At 43.8% G+C, this 19765-nt stretch overlaps 1 protein-coding gene across 1 annotated transcript in view; it reads right to left on the bottom strand.

Annotated features, from left to right (window-relative positions):
- TBXAS1 (thromboxane A synthase 1) overlaps nucleotides 1-19765 on the bottom strand; it is a 155689-nt gene that overhangs the window by 75737 nt on the left and 60187 nt on the right. Inside the window, exon 4 of the mRNA XM_049643045.1 lies at nucleotides 9501-9597. Coding sequence (XP_049499002.1) covers nucleotides 9501-9597 — 97 coding nt within the window. The remainder of the gene's footprint in view (nucleotides 1-9500; nucleotides 9598-19765) is intronic.

Below are 19765 nucleotides of genomic sequence, written 5' to 3'. Positions count from 1 at the left end.
CACACACACACACACACACACACACACACACACACACACACACACACTTTTCAATTGTGGCAAAATACACATAATGTAAAACTTACCGTTGTAACCATTTTTAAGCACACAGTTCTGTAGCATTAAGTACATTCACACAGTGCAACCACCTCTGCTGCCTGTCCACAGAATGCTTTTCATCTTACACAACATATGTTCTGTGCCTATTAAACACTAATCTCCTCCCCTGCTCCAGCCTGGTCTCCACGTAATAATTGACTTGATTGACTGAGTGATGCCTTGAGAGCTCCGTACAGAGAGCTCTCCCCCAAAGGAATGAGGTACGGGACTGGTAAGTCTGATGGGGCAGGACTATGGAGATAGGAAGGGAACACAAGACTCAGGAAGAAAAATCCAGAGATCTAGGGCTGTCTACCCAGCCCTGTGTCCTGAGTCTCAGCGAAGGCACCTCCACTCACTCTCCAGCCTGGCGTTGCCAGACTGCAGGCAATAACCAGCCATGAAATCAACATAGTGGATGGCAACCAGCATTTTAAAAAAGAAAAGCTAAGAGACACAAGGAATATAACACAGTAGAACATACAGAGGAGCATTTCACAAAGTAAGGATAAGCATTTTGTTGTTTTCAAGATAGGTGTGTGTGTGTGTGTGTGTGTGTGTGAGAGAGAGAGAGAGAGAGAGAGAGAGAATGTGGTTTTGTGTGTGTATTCTGTGTCATGATGTGAAAATAGGTTTTTACTGTAGGCCACAGTCAAACAAGTTCGAAAAGCCTACTTAGCCTACTAAACCCCAAACTGGGAGTCGTCCCCGCCCCTCCGCCCACCAACTAAAGTCCTGTTGGTCACAGCGTTAGTTAGCAAGCTGTGAACATTTATCGAGCTCCTACTATGTGCCAAGCGCTATGCTAGCATTGAGACTATCAAGACAAAGAATGGAATCCTTGCCCTCAGAGGAGCTCACAGTTGACTTGCAGGGTGGGAATGGGGTGGTTTACAACCAATATTGCTCATCTTACAGCTAACAAAGTGCTTTTCACACCACTTCATTAATCTTGGGAGCGGTTCTCCAGGAATGGGGAAACACTGCCCTGCCAGGCAGTGACGGATCAGTAGCGGCCTCGTGGCTCCCCTGCTAAGTTTCCCTCAGACAGCTGAATGTGTTTGTCTTTTCAGTTAAGATCTCTTAAAAGAGAGTGTAGCTTCTTATTAGACCAGCTGAGCATAAACTTGAAAACTTTGAAGAATCCCATCACCCGGAGGACCAGGTTACGAAAGAAAACCAACACCTCGGCATTGTGTGTTCACATGTGTTCACCATTTATTGGGTGGTCAGTGTGGGCCAAACCAGTGCCTCTCAACTGGCCTGATAGAGCCACATGAGAACCACCCACTCTTCCCAGAAGGCTGCAAAATGCCCGCGGTGCATTTGCCATAACCGAGTATGCATGTCATTATGCAAAAAGTGTAAAAGAATATGAAGCCGTAGCCAAAAAAAAAAAAAAAAAGTTTTGTCCTGGAACATGCGAGAACATTGACTTAAGGTCCATACGATCTCTATGATGCCTTGGCAAGGCAGACAACAGTTCTCTAGCAGCCACCCAGAGCTGCTGGTAACAGGTGAACAGGATATGGTTATAAATCACTGGTCATGATGCTCGTCCTGCCAACCTGTTTAGTGTAAAAGTGTGTCAAATAGGCTGCAAAAATATTAACATCAAAGTATGCCATGATCACAAGATTCCGGGCCCACAGTTGCAAAGTTTCTTTCAGATTCTCACACAACCTTGTACCGGAGACCTGGTACTCCACGACACCACCTGTCTCTCTCCTCACCTGCGTGTGTGAAACCTCTCGCACTGCCTCTTATTATATTAATCAACAAAAACTCTAGAATGCTCTCACCTGGATAACCCCAAATTCTGTTTCCTGAAAACCTGTTCTTTCAACGTGTGACAATTGCGATCTGGCTGTTCAAAGATTCCAACCAAGCAGGGCTTCTGTCTGGTGCTTTGAAATAGCAAAAGTGTTCCATCCCCACTGGACAGTTTTCATCCATGCACTCTTGGCCAGTAGAAAATGGTCCCGAGAAACACCATGCTCCCTCGCTGTGGTCTGAGAGCATGGCCTCTGAGGAAGGAGGCTGGCTTAGGGGGCACGTGGGGGCTCAACCCAGCTCAGGCTTCATGTTCCAACTTGGCATCTGCTAGTGGAAGGAAGGGGACCTCTTCTAATTTGGACAAAGTCCTGATACAGACTCTGGTGGCCCTGCCTGATATAGAGTTCTTAGCATTTTGGCTGCCAAAGAGGAGGAAACCACAGGTTTGGAACTGCACTTCTGTTAGCCCCATGCCCCACAGCTCAGGCTCTTCTTGACTGGGGAAGGGGTCAGGGGGCCTTGTTAAATCTTCTGAGGAAAACTTTCAAAAGCTCTTAGCAGTTTCTTGCCAGAAGCAGAGTTGAGGAGGGGCAGGGTGTCCCTGATCTAGCACCTGTCGCACTTGGCTGGAAGGAAAAATTCCCTTGGGCCCTAAGAGGGACCCTTGCATATGAAGCTCAAGATGGCTCTCTGGGATGCTGGTGGGATGCCATGGTTTACCCACTGGTGCTGACTGCACCTGAACTGGGAACCAGAGAGACCCAGGGGTTAGCTAGTCTAATACCCATACTTGACAGGAAACGGGCTCAGAGAAATGACAGGAGTGGTCCACATTACTCAGCTATTTAAAGGCAGCAAATCCAGATTCTGATTTAATTTCTTTAAGCCAAGTGCCTTTCACCATGCTGCTGGGCTATGGCTTAGAAGTAAAGGGAGAATGGGGGAAAATGGGGTGTCATTAAAAGGAGATCAGGCAGAGAAGCATGAGGGTCAGTACTCACAGGCACAGTGACTTGACTTCCTGAGATGTTCAGGAATCCAACCACTGGGACACCAGCATTGCTTCTGTGGCTTATTTACTATTCTCTCCCCCAAATTCTAGAGGAGATTCATCTCTAGATGAATCTGCCACCATAAAAGTTAAAGAAATAAGGTATAAATACAAGAACAAGATTTTACTTATCTCCTTTTAAAAATATGTAAAGATGGCTTCCTGCTGAACCAAGGGCCTAGTAAGACACGGTATATGAAATCATTTCCAGCGAGATATTGAAGTTTAAAAAACTGCAAGGCACTGAGAGAAGAGCATTTGAGCATTCGAATCAATACCACTTAGCACAATTCCTACACTCCTAAGGCTTCATGATGCACTCCGTGCCTTTAAAAATGTTAACGTGCACACTTACCTACCAAGTTGAAAACGTGAGGCTATGTGTGTTTTACAGACCAAATGCAATTCTCTGAACCTGGCTTTTTCAGGGCCAGCCATGTCTAGACATGGGGAAAGCGAGGGAAAGGGGAGGCTTACAGGTTGTGGGCATCCCATCATGGCTGTCACTTGGGGACTAACCATGAATAGCCCATCCCAGGATGAGACGCTCCCAGCTCAGGCTGGAGGGTTTTCTGTGCATAGCGCAGTGTGTCATATAAACCAGAGAGTCCTGGCTCAAAATAGAGCCCAGGCAAATGAGATCGCACACATCTGTTTCTGGCTTTCGGCAGTCTGGGTTTTAAGTATGGACGTCTGCCTTGCTCAGAGCTGTGGACCTATCATGTACCCTGACCCTTCTTAAGAAACACAAGGCTACTAAGTGCAATAAGTCAGAGAAAGACAAATACCATATGACTTTACTAACCTGTGGAATTTAAGAAACAAAACAAATGATCATAGGGGAAAAAATGAGAGAGACAAACCAAGAAACAGGCTCTTAACTGTAGAGAACAAACTGATGGTTACCAGAGGGAAGGTGGGGGGCGGGGGTGATGGGTGAAACAGGTGATGGGGATTAAGGAGGGCACTTGTGATGAGCACTGGGTGTCTTATGGAAGTGTTGAGTCACTATATCCTACCCCTGAAACCAATATTATCCTGTCTGTTACCTAACTGGAATTTAAATTAAAACTTAAAAAAATCACAAAGGTAAAGTAGCATTCAAGGTTTGACTGAAGTGATGAGAGCGTCCCTAAGTGCGCAAAGACCGTTCTCTCGGTGTAAATCGTAGTGCTTGCGTTTGAAAACCTGAAAGTTTTCATTTACTCAACATTTTATTTAAGGGAAAGGGGATCAGAAACTCTAGACGAGCAAGTTTTCAAAAGCTGTCAGTGGAGAGGTGCTGGTTGCTGGTGTAGGGGACAGTTGTATGGCAAACTGGCCGGGCTCCCCCCACCCCCGCCTCACCGGACACCAACCAACAGGCAGGTCCCTTGGCCCCAGCACAAGTGGCCCGATCCACCTGGAGCCCTGGATGGAGCTTGCTTGCTGACGAGTTCTGTAACGAGGCAGTACACCCCTGTTACTCTCTGTAATGGGGTGCTGGTGCAGATACACAGGGTAAGAAGGTTCTCAGTGATTCATTTGCCTCAGAACTTGAGTAATCTTTGCCAGTGCCAAGGGCTTTGTGGTTTCACAGGAAAACCTATGATTCCCTTGTTGTATGTGGTGAGAGGCGGCACCTGGGGCAGCCAGGCCCTTGGGTCTTGATGGTTCTGGATAAAACCACTCACCAAATCCATTACATGGCTATAGGTGCGACTCTAGTGAGTCAGTGCTGTGGCTGGACCTACACTGGACAGGGGGCCCCCCCCAGTGTTGCCTGTGAGGACATGAGGGTTGGTACCCATACCCTACACACATACCACCACCTCTGCTCCACACGCCAGGGGTAGAACTAGGGATGGGCAGCCTACAGCCCACCCCGTGGACCATGCTGCCATTTTGGTCCAGAACACAGAGCTCCTGGCAGCAGGTTTAGTGACTGAACATGTTGTCTCCATGCCCCCATCCAACTAGACCGATGTAACATAGACCACAGACCACCCTACGTCTTATCAACCTTCCTACAGCTTCCCCAACCCTAGGCTCTGAGGAGAGGCCAGGAATAAGAAGTTCCCCTGCTGGTTATGACTATTTCTGCCCAGTCACGTGAACCCAGCTCCATTATCCCACAGATCTTTAAAAATAAAAGCTGCACGCATGGCTTCATGGAGTACCCGCTAGCAAAGAAGAGCTAATTAAAGACATCTAAATAAAAAAGCTGGGTCCTGAGGTGCTGGGACATCTGAGGTTCCATAAATGCTAAGAAGGGGGTGCCTGGGTGGCTTAGTAAGTTAAGCATCTGACTTTGGCTCAGGTCGTGATCTCACAGCTTGTGGGTTTGAGCCCCACATCGGGCCCTGTGCTGACAGCTCAGAGCCTGGAGCCTGCTTTGGATTCTCTCTCTCTCTCTCTCTCTCTCTCTCTCTCTCTCCCCCTCCCCTGCTTACACTCTTTCTCTCTCTCTCAAAAATAAATAAATAAACATTAAAAAAATTTTTTTAATTAAAAAAATGCTAAGAAGATTGATTTGGGTCTAACGGTAAACTGTGGTGGTACCATCATGCAGGCACTTCAGGAAGCACTTAGTGCCCTGATAGGGGCTGGAGGACTCCATCTGGAAAGTGGGTGAGATGCCATGGAGACCCTGCCCGGAACTGAGGACCTCCAGCAATGTGAGTGGGAAAGCGTTGATATGAGATCTGCCACCCTGGGTCTGACTCATCGTCTCTTCATCCCAGTGTTCTTGAGTTAGAAAAAAATATTTCATTCATCAATTCCGACTTCAAATAATTGCTCCGTGCTGATGTGTGTCAGAGAGTTCTCTGTGATGTCACACCAGCTCCCGTCAGTCAAATCTTTGGGCCAGACCCAGCTTCCCACATCACAGCCATTCTCCGCCAGGCTCTTCTGGGACACACGTAAGTCAAGCCCACATTTGTGAGCAGAGATGGGCTGTCACAGTCAAAAAAGGAAAGCGTGCATTATCGAAGTTCCTTCTCACTTAATGGATCAAACTAATATGCTGAGGTATTTTCTGTATCACAAGGGACCATTTGGTAGAAGCTTGCATGGAGTAAGCGTTTAATGTTTACTGAATGAATGTATAATAAAAGCCAAATTGCTGAACACTTAAGTAAACATGGCTTATTAGAGGGAAGGCAGCATGGTGTCGGTATGAAGAAAGCATGCCTCACTAATCTCCTTGAGTTCTTTGAGCAGATAAATAAGCATATGGATAAGAGGGAACCACGGAACCCAATTTAATTTGACTTTCAAAAACCTGTGAGAAAATCCCACTCTAAAGATGGTTTTTAAAAAATTGAGTCACTAAGGATTGTTTTATCATGAATATGGAATTGGCTTAAAGACCATCAACAAAGCTAAAGATAAGTGAATACATTCCCAGATGGAAAACTATAAACATTGGGGTTTCCTAGAGATCTAATCTTTGATGGGTCTTTTTACATGTTTAGGAATGATCTAGAAGAGGAAGTGTGTATTGAATCTCCAGGTTCAGGTAATACCTGGTTCTTCTGGGGACAATGTTACGGTGATGGAGGTTCAGTTCAGTTGGAACTGAACAGTCCTCATGTATGTGGGCCATGGGGTGTTAAAGAGAAGGATTACTCCCTGAAGGACCTAAGAGTTGAGTTCGCATGAAAGCCACACCTTCATTTAGCTGTAAATAGCAGAAGGCACAATGGGGTCAGTGATGATGTGGTGCTGATGACAGATGCTGTGAGTATTCAGACAAGGGGAAAGGTAAATGTGGATTGAAGCAGGGAGGCTTCTTGGAGGAGGCAGAATTTGAGGAGAGCCTGGAAGAAGAGCTAGGGTTGAGTGGCTGTAGGGAAAGGGGAGGGTCTTCCCATTGATTTGGTAGCTAATGCATGCCAAGTGCTTGTCTCGCCTGCATAGGTGGGGCATGTCTGTGTGATCTCATTTAGCCTCACAGCAGCCCAGGTAGGTAGATCACCTCCTCATTTCCCAAAGACAGAATGAGAGGCTTAAAGAGGTTAAATGATTTACTCCAGCTTACATTGCTGGTAAACCCAAGACCCACTGTTACGCCACCTCCGGTTCTAGCAAGTGCCTCAACACAAGCAAAGGCACCGGGGGGGGGGGGGACTTTCTAGAGCAGTTTACAGAGAGAATGGAGGGGTCGGTCCAGCTGGAGCGACAGCCTGTCTTGGGAAGCAGGGAGACGTGAGGTTGGAGCTTACATAATGGATCCAAATTACAGAGGCCCTTCAGTCTCGCCCGGGGGGCTTGAACCTCATTCCGTGGGCACTGTGTGGAGTGGAAAAAGGAAAATGGAACCATATTTCACAGATCCTGGTCTGGGAAGTAGACAAAAATTAATCTGGGGGATGGACAAAGGGAGGACAGACCATGAGTTTGGAAGAGAAACTGGCCGAAGCTGAGGCAACTTTATTTTGTGCCCCCTGCTTGAACTTGTGTGCTGGGTATATGCCTGCCCCTGGCACATCAGCGAGAGCACAGCCCTCTTCCAGGTCAGCTCCTGGGATTTCATGCCCTGGTGACATCCTGAGTGTCACATGAAGCTATACAGAGACACACAGCTGCCACATCGCACATCCCTGCTTGGGTGGGGGAGGGGGATGGTCAGGCAGGCTCGATGAGTGTTTTCCTTACCTGCATGGGATGCAGCTTGGGGGCCCGGGTCAGGTGACTCACTGGCTTCCCCTGCTGCTGCTTTTTTTTTTTTTTTTTTAATGTTTAATGTTTATTTACTTTTGAGAGAGAGCGAGAGAGTGCACACACAAGCGGAGGAGGGACAAAGAGAGGGAGACACAGAATCTGAAGCAGGCTCCAGGCTCTGAGCTGTCCGCACAGACCCCAATGAGGGGCTTGAACTCACGGACTGGGAGATCATCACCTGAGCTGAAGTTGGAAGTTTAACCGACTGAGCCACCCAGGGGCCCCTTCCCCTGCTTCTTTAATCAACACTCCTTACTGAGTCTGGCCCAGCAGCATTCTACAGCTGCATTTAACTGTCAGACTCCATTCCTAAGATCCCAGCAGCACAGAAGAACTTTAGGGACTTTGCACAGCAGGGTGGCAACATCACATTTGGGGAGGAGCATCTAGAGGCAGCAGTTAAACTTCTGCATTCCCTTCAAATGCACCCTGAGGTGACGACGTTAGCAGGCCAGGCAGTCACCTCCTTCTAGTGGCCACATGGTGTCTGCAATTGGACACAGCACCCTGGGGCTGGAAGATGAGCTGCTTTGGGGTGAGCAACCAACTACTCAGTGAAACCTTAACAATCTGGAAATGTCACCCAAGGCGACTATTAATAGAGATGGCAGTAAGGACTTGAGTTGGGAGGTGGCATATGAATCCCTGTTCCTGTTAGGCATGTGACCAGGATTGTCACTTAACCCCTCTGGGTCTTGGTTTCCTTGTCTGAAAAAGAGAGATGATAGTTGTACCAAACTCATAAGTTCTCATGAAACTTAATGAGAAAAAACCACTCTGGGCAGCTCCACCAGCACAGAACACAGGGAGCTATGCTACTATCTTTAAGGCTCTTCCCCCATCCTGTATGGCACAGAGGTTCCCACTACAGTGGCACTTACCATACAAGATTGTACTAGTCTCTTTGCCTGTCTGCCATTGGCACTAGACTATGAGCTCCTTCAGGGCAAGAATAGATCTTCTGTCTGTTTATAATCAGAACCTAGACAGTGCCTGGAATACAGTGGGTGTGCAGAAGTTTGCCGAATAACCAACAGTGAACACAGTACCTACTATTCCTGTAAGAATGGAAGTTGAGTTTAATTTGCCCCCCTCCCCAAAAAAAAAGATCGTGAGCCTCTGAATTCTCACAAGCAAGTATTTATCAATTCACTTGACAATATTTCCAAGAATCAACATAAAGTTTCTTGGTCTCTGCTAGAACTCTTATATCCCCATCTTTGGAAAATAGGGACAACACTGACCTCTGCCACCCTCGTCACTTCTTTCATTCTCTGGGAATTCTCAACAAAGATAAAAAGTAGGATATATGCTTTCTAAAAAAGATGGAATGTGTGCATTCTTTAGTGGATTGGGTTGAACTGATACCAGGGAACCCTCTTACAGGGCTTCTCCTGCTATGAGGGGACAAATTTCCCTTATAATGTTGCTTGTCTCCCCTTTCCGGCCTTATGACTTTTATATGCTCTGAGAAAGGTGTAAGCACAAGAGGCTTGAAATTTTGCTTTGCCTCTGATATTTATTAACCTTACTCTGTCTTCCTCAGTCACTTGACCTGTGCCCTCTGGATTCCTCTAGCTCTGAGCAAAGCTTAAAAAAAAAACCCTTCTGGTTTTAGCATTTTTATTAACCAGAACTTCTCTTGGGCTGTAGCTTTCTGGAAGCATTTCTTAAATGCAAATGCCATTCTTTTGTACCAGTCCTGTATGTCTCTTTTGAAAACTGGAATTCATTGGAGAGCTGTTTTGAGTCTAACTGATTTAAGTGCGATAAGAGGCCCAATCACATCCCTGTTAGATGTGATGCACAGTCGTTGAATCCTAGAATGATTCTTCATTCATTCATATGCAGAAAGAAAACCACATACCATTCTGTTGGTAAAGTTATGGAAGTTCTCAACCAACACCTGCTCGATCATGTCTGGATCAGAGATAACAATAAACATCCGGCGACCAAGATAGTACCTAGGGAGTAAAAAAATTACTTTAAAATGTGTTGTATTAATCTACCCATTTCTCCTTTCCCAAAAGAGTTCACAGTGGCTTAGAATGGAAGATAAAAGACAAATAGGAAGTAAAGATGTGGAGAAGATAAGGAAGTGCATATGCTGATTATAAGGAATAGTATAGTGTGATGATCTAACATCTCATTTCATTCCACAAATGTTTCTGGAATCCCACCATGCACCAGTCCTTAGAGACTGTGGGATAAATAAGACAGAGTCCTTGCCCCCCAAGGAGCTCATAGCCTGATAGAAAATACAGATCTGTAAATGGGAACACAATATTAGGGCATTTATAAGATCCAGAAGGAAGTAAAAATGGCAGAGATCAGTGTTGTCCATATTGCCCCCAAATGGGGAGACAGGTATTCTAGCCAAAGAAGGCCGAAACTTTTATATACTGATCCTTGGAAAAAGTCTAAAGTGAATTAATAAATGCTGTGGAAATTCAGGAAAGATTAAACCTGCTGATAAAGGGCTGAACATCTGGTTGCCACACCTGTACATGAAGGAGTTCAACAGATACTTCTGACATTAATGAAGAAAGGGAGGAAAGGATCAGCCAGACAGCTGGTGGTAGTGAACTCTAAGTGGAAGCAGCACTTGAGTACATGTCTGGTTATATTAATTTAAGTTCTGGGGGCACAACAGCAACTAAGACCCAGTCCCAGCTTTCAAGGGTCACACAGTCTAGTGGGAATGAAAGTTAGGTCATCAGCATGCAGTGTGACCTCTGGCAAGCAGGGGTCACGTTGGAGGCACACCCGCCTCGGTGCTTGGAAGAGAATAAAGGCTTCTCAGGGGTGGTGCTTCTCAAACTGAGTTCCGAAAGAGAAGCAGAAGTTAGTTCTGTAAAGTGGGTGGCAAAGGGGGTGAGCATGTACCGGGAAGAGGAACCTGCTTGTGCAACTGTCCAGGGGCAAGTCTGCTTGGGGAAACTATGAGTACTTGGCTACCAAATGTATGAAGTGGACCCAAGTGAACCCAATGATAAATGAGTCCACTGCATAATTCCGTGTTTTTAGTCTATGAAGTTATATGTTCAGGATGTAATTTGATCGCTGTCCTATCCAGCTCAGAGTAGTAAGGGATAGATTTAAAAAAAAAATTTTTTTTAACGTTTATTTATTTTTGAGACAGAGAGAGACAGAGCATGAACGGGGGAGGGTCAGAGAGAGAGGGAGACACAGAATCTGAAACAGGCTCCAGGCTCTGAGCCATCAGCCCAGAGCCTGACGCGGGGCTGGAACTCACAGACCATGAGATCATGACCTGAGCCGAAGTCGGACGCTCAACCGACTGAGCCACCCAGGCGCCCCAAGGGATAGATTTTAAAGGGTAAAGTCATAAGGTATGAAAGCCGCAAAATTTACTCTGAATTATTAGTTGCTGGGAACTTTTCATAAGCTAAAATTGGCCTTAATTTTTTTTTAACTCTTCCTTTTCTCACTGATTAGGGGGAAAATGAAATAAAAATTGGCTGGCATATATTAGGCGCTCAGAAAATATTCACCTAAGTGATCATATTTTCCAAAATTTTTGGGAAAATCTTGGAGATGCATGAATTCAACAGATGTGACAGAAGGAAAGAAATGATACTAACTAGGTTTTATTGTTTTTAACCAAGAAGACCAAAATTTACTCAATATGACTATAAACAAATCCTTTTGTAAAATTTATGGCGAGTGTCATGGATCTTGAGAATCTAGTGAAGGCTGCAGACATTCTCCTAAGAAACATGGACATTCACAGCATCTTGTATGCAATTTGAGGGGTTCTTTAACCCCTGAAACCCACTCTAGAGCAAAGCTTCTCAAATATAAAATGTGCTTATAAGTCACCCGGGTTTGAAGAAATAACTGCTGAGAGTTTCTCCCTTTTGGCAAAAGACATAAACTTACAGATTCAAGAAGCTGAGTGAAGCCCTAGGAGGAACCCAAAGAAATCCATGCCAAGACATTATAATTAAACTTTCAAAAATTAAGAACAGAAAAATCTTGAAAGCAGCTAGGGAGAAGGGATGGATTATTTGTAGGGAACACTAATTTGAAGGATGGCAGATTTCTCATCGGAAACCATGGAGGCCAGAAGGAAGTGGTGTATTTTTCAAATGCTGAAAGAAGAGGGCTGTCAATCATGAGTCCTATACCTGGAGAAAATATACTTCAGGGAAGAAGAAGAAACAATGGCATTGTCAGTTGAAAGAACACTAAGAGAACCTGTCACTAGCGGATCTACCCTTAAAGAACAGCTAAAGAAAATTCTCCAAACAGAAGAGAAATAATAACAGAAGATAGCTTGAAACTTCAGAAAGGTAAGACTAACCTAGAATACCTAAAAAATAATAGACTAGCCTTCTCATGAGTTTCTTAAATCATACATGATGACTGAACCAAAAATGATAACACCATCTGATGTGGGGTTTAATATACTTAGAGATAGTGCCTAAGGGGGTGCCTGGGTGGCTCAATTGGCTAAGCATCCAACTCTTGATTTCAGCTCAGTTCATGATCTCATGGTTCATGAGATCGAGACCCACATCAGGCTCTCGACTGCCAGTGCGAATCCTGCTTGGGATTCTCTCTCTTCTTCCCTCTCTCTGCCCCTCCCTCTCCCCCATGTGTGTTCTCTTTCTCTCTCTTTCAATCAATCAATAAACGTTAAGAAAAAAGAGATTGTGCTTGAGATAATTGTAGTTAAGAAATAAGGAAGGTAGGGGTGCCTGGGTGGCTCAGTAATTTAAGTGTCCAACCTCAGCTCAGGTCATGATCTTGTGGTTCATGAGTTTGAGCCCCTTGTTGGGCTCTGTGCTAACAGCTCGGAGCCTGGAGCCTGCGTTGGATTCCTCTCTCTCTGCCCCTCCCCTGCTCACACTCTGTCTCTACCTCTCTTTCAAAGATAAATAAACATTTAATTATTATTTTTAAAAAAGTAAGAAAGATAAGGGAACCAAAATGGAAGTAAAGTTTCTTCATATCACTCAAAGTGGTAAAGCATCTATACCAGTAGACTGTGATAAATTACATATGTATATTTATGCAACCACTAATAAAACTATACAAAGTGATACACACAAAAAATTTTTTAGTGTCATAGAGGAATTCTAGAAAATGTTCAAGTAACCTACTAGAAGGAAAGACAAGTGAAACAAGGAATAGAAGAATAAAAAACAAACACATTACTCTATTATAAGTATAATAATTAGATAACAAACTGGGATTTGTGGTGGTAGCTAAAGTAATCTTGAGACAGAAATTTGTAGCATTAAGTGCTATCTTAGAAAAGAAGAAAAATCTTTTTTCTTTTTTAGAGAGCAAGTAGGGGAGAGGGGCAGAGGGAGAGAGGGAGGGGGGGGAGAGAGAGAGAGAGAGAGAGAGAGAGAGAGAGATATCAGGAGAGAATCTTAAGCAGGCTCCATGCTCAGCATGGAGCCCGATCTGGGGCTCAATCTCAAGACCCTGGGACACTTAGCCAACTGAGCCACCTAGCCACCCCCAAAAGAAGAAAAACTCTTAAATGAATAATCTAAGTACCTGCCTCAAGCAACTAGAAGAAAGAAGGGCAAAAAAACCTAAATCAAATAGAAGGAAGGAAATAATAAAGAGAAAAAACGAATGGAATTGAAAACAAAAATTAATGAAACAAAAAATTGGCTCTTGGAAAAAAATCAGTAAAATTAATAAACATCTAGCAAGATTGATAAAGATAAAAAGAGACGAGATACAAATCACTAATATCAAGAATGAAACAGGATATCACTACAGATTCTGCAGCCATTAAAATAGTAAGGGATGATATAACTTTACGCTAATAAATTTGACAACTTAGAAGAAGTGAACCAATTCCTTGAGAAGCACAAACTACTAAAAATCATTCAAGATTGAATAAACAATGTGAATAATCCTATAACCATAAAAGAAATTGAATCCATAATTTTAAATTTCTTGGAAAAGACCTCTCCCAGCTCAGATTGTTTCAATGGAACATTCTACCAAACATTTAAAGAATAATTAATAATTTTACACTATTCTAGAAAATAAAAGATGAAAGAACAATTCCCAACTCAATTTATGAAACAAGTATTACTCTGATACCAAAGCCAGAAAAAGGCAGTACAGAAAAAGAAAACTGTAGATCAGTATTTCTCATAAATTTGGATACTGAAATCTTCAACCAAATATCAGCAAATTGAAACTTGCAATGTATAGAAATTACAAACCACAACTAAGTGGTCTTTATTATAGGTTACATGACTTTCAATATTTTTTAAAAAATCAGTATGTTCATGGATTGGAAGACTCCACACTGTAAAGATGTCAGTTCTCTCAAAACTGATCCATGGGTTCAATGCAATTCCTATCAAAAGCACAGCAAACATTTTTGTAGGCATAGACAACCTTTTTCTAAAATTTATATGGAAAGCAAAGGACTTAGAATAACTAAATTCATTTTGCAAAAAAAAAAAAAAAAAAAAAGTGAAAGGGGAGGAATCAGTCTACCAGATTCTAAGTCTTGGCTACACTAGTCAAGAATGTGTGGTATTGGCAGAAAAATAGACATAGATAAGTGGAGCAGAACCCAGAGATAGAGAACCCAGAAATAAAGAACCCAGAAATAGACCCACACAAATATTCTCCACTGATTTTTGACAAAGATACAAAAGCAATTCAATGGAGGAAGGATAGCCTTTTAACAAGTGCTGGAGCCGTTGATTATATAGTGGCAAAAAACTGGACCTCACACTTTCTACAAAAATTAACTCACAGTGGATTACAGACTTAAATGTAAAACATGAAACTTCTAGAAAAAAAAAACCTTTGGGATCTAGGACCAAACAAAGGGTACTTCGCCTTGACACCAAAAGTATAATCCATAAATGACAAAAATTGATCAATTTAACTTCAAAATAAATTTTTTTGCTCTCTGAAAACCCTATCAAAATGAAAAAACAGTCAACAGACTAGAAGAAAATATTTGCAAACCATATATCTGACAGAGCCTTGCATCTAGAATCTATGAAGGACTCTTAAGACTCAATAGTTAAAACACAAACAGTCCAATAAAAAATGGGCAAAAAGACAGGAACAGATATTTCACCAAAGAGAATAATACAGATGCCAACGACACACATGAAAACATGCTCAACCTCATTGTCCATGAGGGAAATGCAAATTAAAATCATAATGAGATATTGATATACATCTATCAGAATGGCTAAAATAGAAAATAATAGTAACATCAAATGTTGATGAGCATTTGGAGAAACCAGATCATTCATGAATTACATCTGAATGTAAAATGATACAGCCATTTTGGAAAATAGTTTGGAAGTTTCTTTCTTTTTTTTAAAAATGAGTTTCACAGCCAGCGTGGAACCCAACACAGGGCTTGAACTCATGACACTAAGATCAAGGCCTGAGCTGAGATTGAGAGTCAGACACTTAACCAACTGAGCCACCCAGGAGCCCCAGTTTGGGAGCTTCCTGTAAAACTAAGGAAAACTTACCGTATAACCCAGCAAGAGCACTCCTGGGCATTTATCCCAGATAAATGAAAATTTATGTTCACACTAAAACATGTTCATGAATGTTCATGGCAGCTTTTTTTTGGTAATAGACAAAAAATGGAAACAACACAAATGTTCTTCAAAAGATGGAAGGTTAAACAAACGGCAATCCATCCATATAATGGAATACTATGTGGCAATAAAAAACCCCTCAAACTATTGATACATGCAATGATTTAACTGGATCACCAGGGAATTATGTGAGAAAAGCCAGTCTAAAGAGGTGACACATGAGTCTGTTTGTATAACATTTTTGAAATAACAAAATTGTAGAGAAGGAGAAGAAATTACTAGTTGCCAGAGGTTAGGGAAGTGAGTGGTAATGGGTTGGGGTGGCTCTAATGGTGGGGGCACTAGAGAGCCTTCTGGTGATGGGACAGTTGTGTATCTTGGCTGTGGTAGTGGTTACATATCTGACAGAATTACATAAAACTACACACACACACACACACATGTGCGCGCATGATCAAATGTGTGTAAAGCTGATAAAATCTGAATAAGCACTGTGTGTTGTACCATTGTCATTTTCCCGGTTTGCAAATGCACTGTAGTTATGTAAGAGGTCATTACTGGGGGAAACTGGGTAAAAGGTACCCAGGACCTCTCTGTATGCATTTTTTTTTTTGCAACTTCCTGTAAATCTATAATTATCTCAAAACAAAAAACGTTTTAAGTCACCTGGGAGCTTAATGAACAACTCTGATCCTCACCAAGTCAGATCTACTAGGCCTGGGTGGGGCCAAGAATCTGCATTAAATTTTTTTAATGTTTATTTTAATTTTTGAAAGAGAGAGATAGAGCACGAGTGGGAGAAGGGTAGAGAGAGAAGGTGACACAGAATCCGAAGCAGGCTCTAGGCTTAGCTGTCAGCACAGAGGCCAATGAGGGGCTCGAACCCACAAACCGTGAGATAGTGACCTGAGCTGAAGTCGGACGCTTAGCCAACTGAGCCACCCAGGCACTCCAAGAATCTGCATTTTAATAGGCTCTCCAGATTCTGGTACCAGAAGACAACTTCCATAATCTGAGAAATACTGTCTGAAGGGAGTGATTTTCAGCCGCAGTGGCTGGTCAAAACTGTCTGTTAAACACTCAGAAAATACAGCCTGGCTCCACCCAAACCTACCTGACCAGAATCTCTGGGGTGGAACCCAGTCCCCTTTATTTTTAACAAGCTCCCCAGGGAATCCTGATGTGACCGACAGTAACCAGGTTGGCCACCCACAAACCCCAAGTTCAAAGCCCTGTTCTATATTTAACCCGAGTTCACATTCATTTCCTTATGTTCTTAGATCTAAAACACATGCATTTACGCTGGGGTGCACACATATTTTGGTGATACATTTGTGTCGATTTAGTTATTGCCGAAATAATTTTACATGTAATCTGGATTTTTCAAAAAAACAAAATAATACTTCCACGTTCAAATGGAAGTTGTCCTTCCAAGCGGGCACCTTGGGAGTCTTTGTGCTTTTTTCTAGTAATATTGCTAATGCTAAAAACAATTTTGTCACAATTCCTTTAGAATTGCTTCAGAGCTGGTTTATGAACCTCATGAGAAAACTGGCCCCATTTTACATGTAAATTGTGTAATCTTGTGAATTTATATTTATACAAACACTCATCTATAGTTTGAGGAGCTCCTAGAAAGATTTTGAACAGAGAAACATGTAATGAAGATTGTTTTTCAGGCTTTCCTTTTGGTTGCCTGGGAAGGTTTTGGTGTTCCAGTCTGCCCAGCTCTCCACTGGGAAGCACCCTCCCCATTCCATGCAATACTGGAGGAGCTGTTGATTATAATACCTTTCCATTCCACCCACCAAGTCCATCCCCAGCATCTGGTCATGGACTTGGACTCACAACCCAGGCATGCAAATCACAGTATCTCATCTCCCTGGCAACAGTGACTGGTCTTGGGGTGGACACATGACCCAATGAGGGCCAGTCGGAATCCTTCATTGGATGTATATATGGAGGCTGCAGGGGGGAAACTTGGTCTTTCTCCTGGAGCTGCTGAACTGGGGATGTATGAATACAGGGCTGTTGGTGACCATTTTTCTACCACATGGTAGGAACTGTCTGCAGAAGGAGCTAACAGGGATGGGCAGAGATTTAAGACAAACAGGTGTTGAGGGAGTACAAAGTCCAATTCAAGTCTCCACCTGCTGCGGTCTTCCTGGATCCTCTAAGCTTAGGTTAGCTTTTGTACTTAAGTTCATTTGAGTTGGGTTTCCATCATTTGTAATCCAGAAGTCCTAACTCATATGGCGCCCCCTTTCCTTCTCAACTTTGTGAATACCTGTTGCCATCCTGCCTCTCAAAATGTACTTCCCCAAGAGGGCTTGATCTTAGCTTTGTACATTGGTGTGATGGTATGGGGGCATCTTAGTGCTTCCTGAGATGGGGTGACATACTGCAAAGTAACAGGCATGGGAGCCCGGGAGGCTAGATCTGGGATCATCCAGCGCTGTAACTCATTCCGACAAACACTGCAGGTGAACTCTGCAAACACCCTGTCTCTCAGTGTCCTCGCCTCTGAAATATGGAAGTAAAACAAGACAATCTCTGCAGTCTGGTGTGGCCTTCAATCCTATAATTCCCATGAATTGACAAGGAAATTCCATCATGGTCTTTGAATTTTAAGTCTCCTCTGTATACAGTGTGTGAAGGAACTCCCTATGTCAGCAAAATCAGTTAGTAGTATTTGTATGGGTTGAGGACCCTCCCCAGAACCCTCCAGCTAACCGCATCTATTGGCCTTTATTGAGTGCTTACTACCTGCCAGGCCTTGTTCTAAGCACCTTGCTGTATTAACTCGTTTAATCCTCATAGAAAATGGATGGGGTAGTTATTATACCCACTTTTCAGAATAGGAAACTGAGACCTAGAGAAGTTGCCCAAGGGGAGGACTTGATCCGAGCCCGACAGCTGTGGAAGCCCGAGCCCCTCACCACTGCCTGTGCTGCCATCTGTTCCAACGGACACCCTTCTCCCAGGCCGACGCCCCGGTGTGGTGTGGCTCCAGTGCTGAGCAGGTGTGCAAGAGGAAGCAGCCAGAAGCCAGCTGTGCCAGCACTGTCTTGTAAAGGAGGAAACTCAGGGCGGCTTCTTGCTTCGTGGACCAGAACCCCTTCTCCAGCCCAATTACCAAGGTAACTGCTTGCTTCGCCTCTTGGTAAAAGTTCTTAGCCAATTATATTAATTTATATTTATTTATGCACATAAGGATTTGCTTATTGAACTACAAAGCACCTGCTGGAAGAGAATATTTGGGCAAATCAGTGACGTGTTGTGTGAACAAGAAGACCCACTTGTCTGACTTGTTTAGTTATCAGATTTCTGTGTTGTTGTTGTTGTTGTTGTTGTTGTTGTTGTTTTTGTTCTTCTTCTTTTTTAACTGACCAGTCAGTTCAATCGAAATAGGTGACAATTGTCTTCTGGGACCCGAGGCAGGGTAGACAGCTGGTATGAGCCCATGGGCTGCCTGGCCCTGTTCCAGAAGGCTTGCCCCTGTCAGGGGTGACCTAGCTATCAGGGCTGGTCATCAGTGGCAGCTACGGGAACCAACACGAAAGGATGGCCACGTTACACAGCTGAACAGATGAGCACATTGTCAAATAGTGCATGTGGTTGTGTAAATAAACAATCGTCTACCTGACTGTTCATTCAACAGGCATTTATTGAGCACATACTCTGTGTCAGGTGCTATGCTAGGGCATGGTAATAATGCCCCTGGGAAAAGTCTAGAGGAAGATATCTTAGCTAACAGTGCACGTATCTGGAGCAGGAAATTACGGGAGACTTGTACTTGTCATTGTGTATTTCTTTAACATCCCAGTATTTTATAATGAGTGCCTGTAACTTTTGTATTAAGAAAAAGACAGAAGGAAAAAAAAATGGGTTTCTCACTGGATCGTCTTTCAAGAGTCAAGGTGGGGGTCGGCAGTGGTGCAGCTGCTGGGGCTTGGGTTCAAGGCCCTGCCCTGTGATTTAACAGCTGTGTCACCTCGAGTAAACTGCAACTTTCCTGCACCAGTTTCTTTAATGAAAGAGGCTGTTATGAGGGTCAGATGAGAAATAGGAGAATGCTTTGTCTGCAGTACCACATTTTAGGTAAATGCTGGTCATGATAACCTCTCCATCAGAAACACGGGGCCCCTGTGGGTCCCAGAGGGCATGCCGCACCCTGCTAGAGCCACTTTGTAGAAGATGAAGAGGCTGGATGGGGGCTGCCCCTGGGGAGATCAGGCGACTTGCTGACCTCCCTCCCCCCAAAGTCCTCAGAAGGAATCTGAATGCTCCACCAGAGACTCCTGGTTTCCAGGTAGAGACTGAAGAACGGATGAGGGCCTTCAGTGACTCTAGCAGCTGCTAAACATCAAGCCTCTGATAAATCCTTGCCTTGATGACAGTGTGATTTCCCAGCAGGTTGAGGATGCTGAAAGGATAACTGCTGTCCTGGCCTTAAGTCTGACCTCTGGTCTGGAAGTGGAGGGAGCTCAGTGCAGAGAGGGGGCATAGACTTCGGGCAGGCACAGTTGTGAGAGTCTCAGACTCTCAACTT

This window comes from Panthera uncia, chromosome A2 (genome assembly GCF_023721935.1).
Source record: "Panthera uncia isolate 11264 chromosome A2, Puncia_PCG_1.0, whole genome shotgun sequence".
NCBI lineage: Eukaryota > Metazoa > Chordata > Mammalia > Carnivora > Felidae > Panthera > Panthera uncia.
Note: the sequence above shows the minus strand (reverse complement) of the source record. Positions and strands in the feature narration are given on the sequence as shown.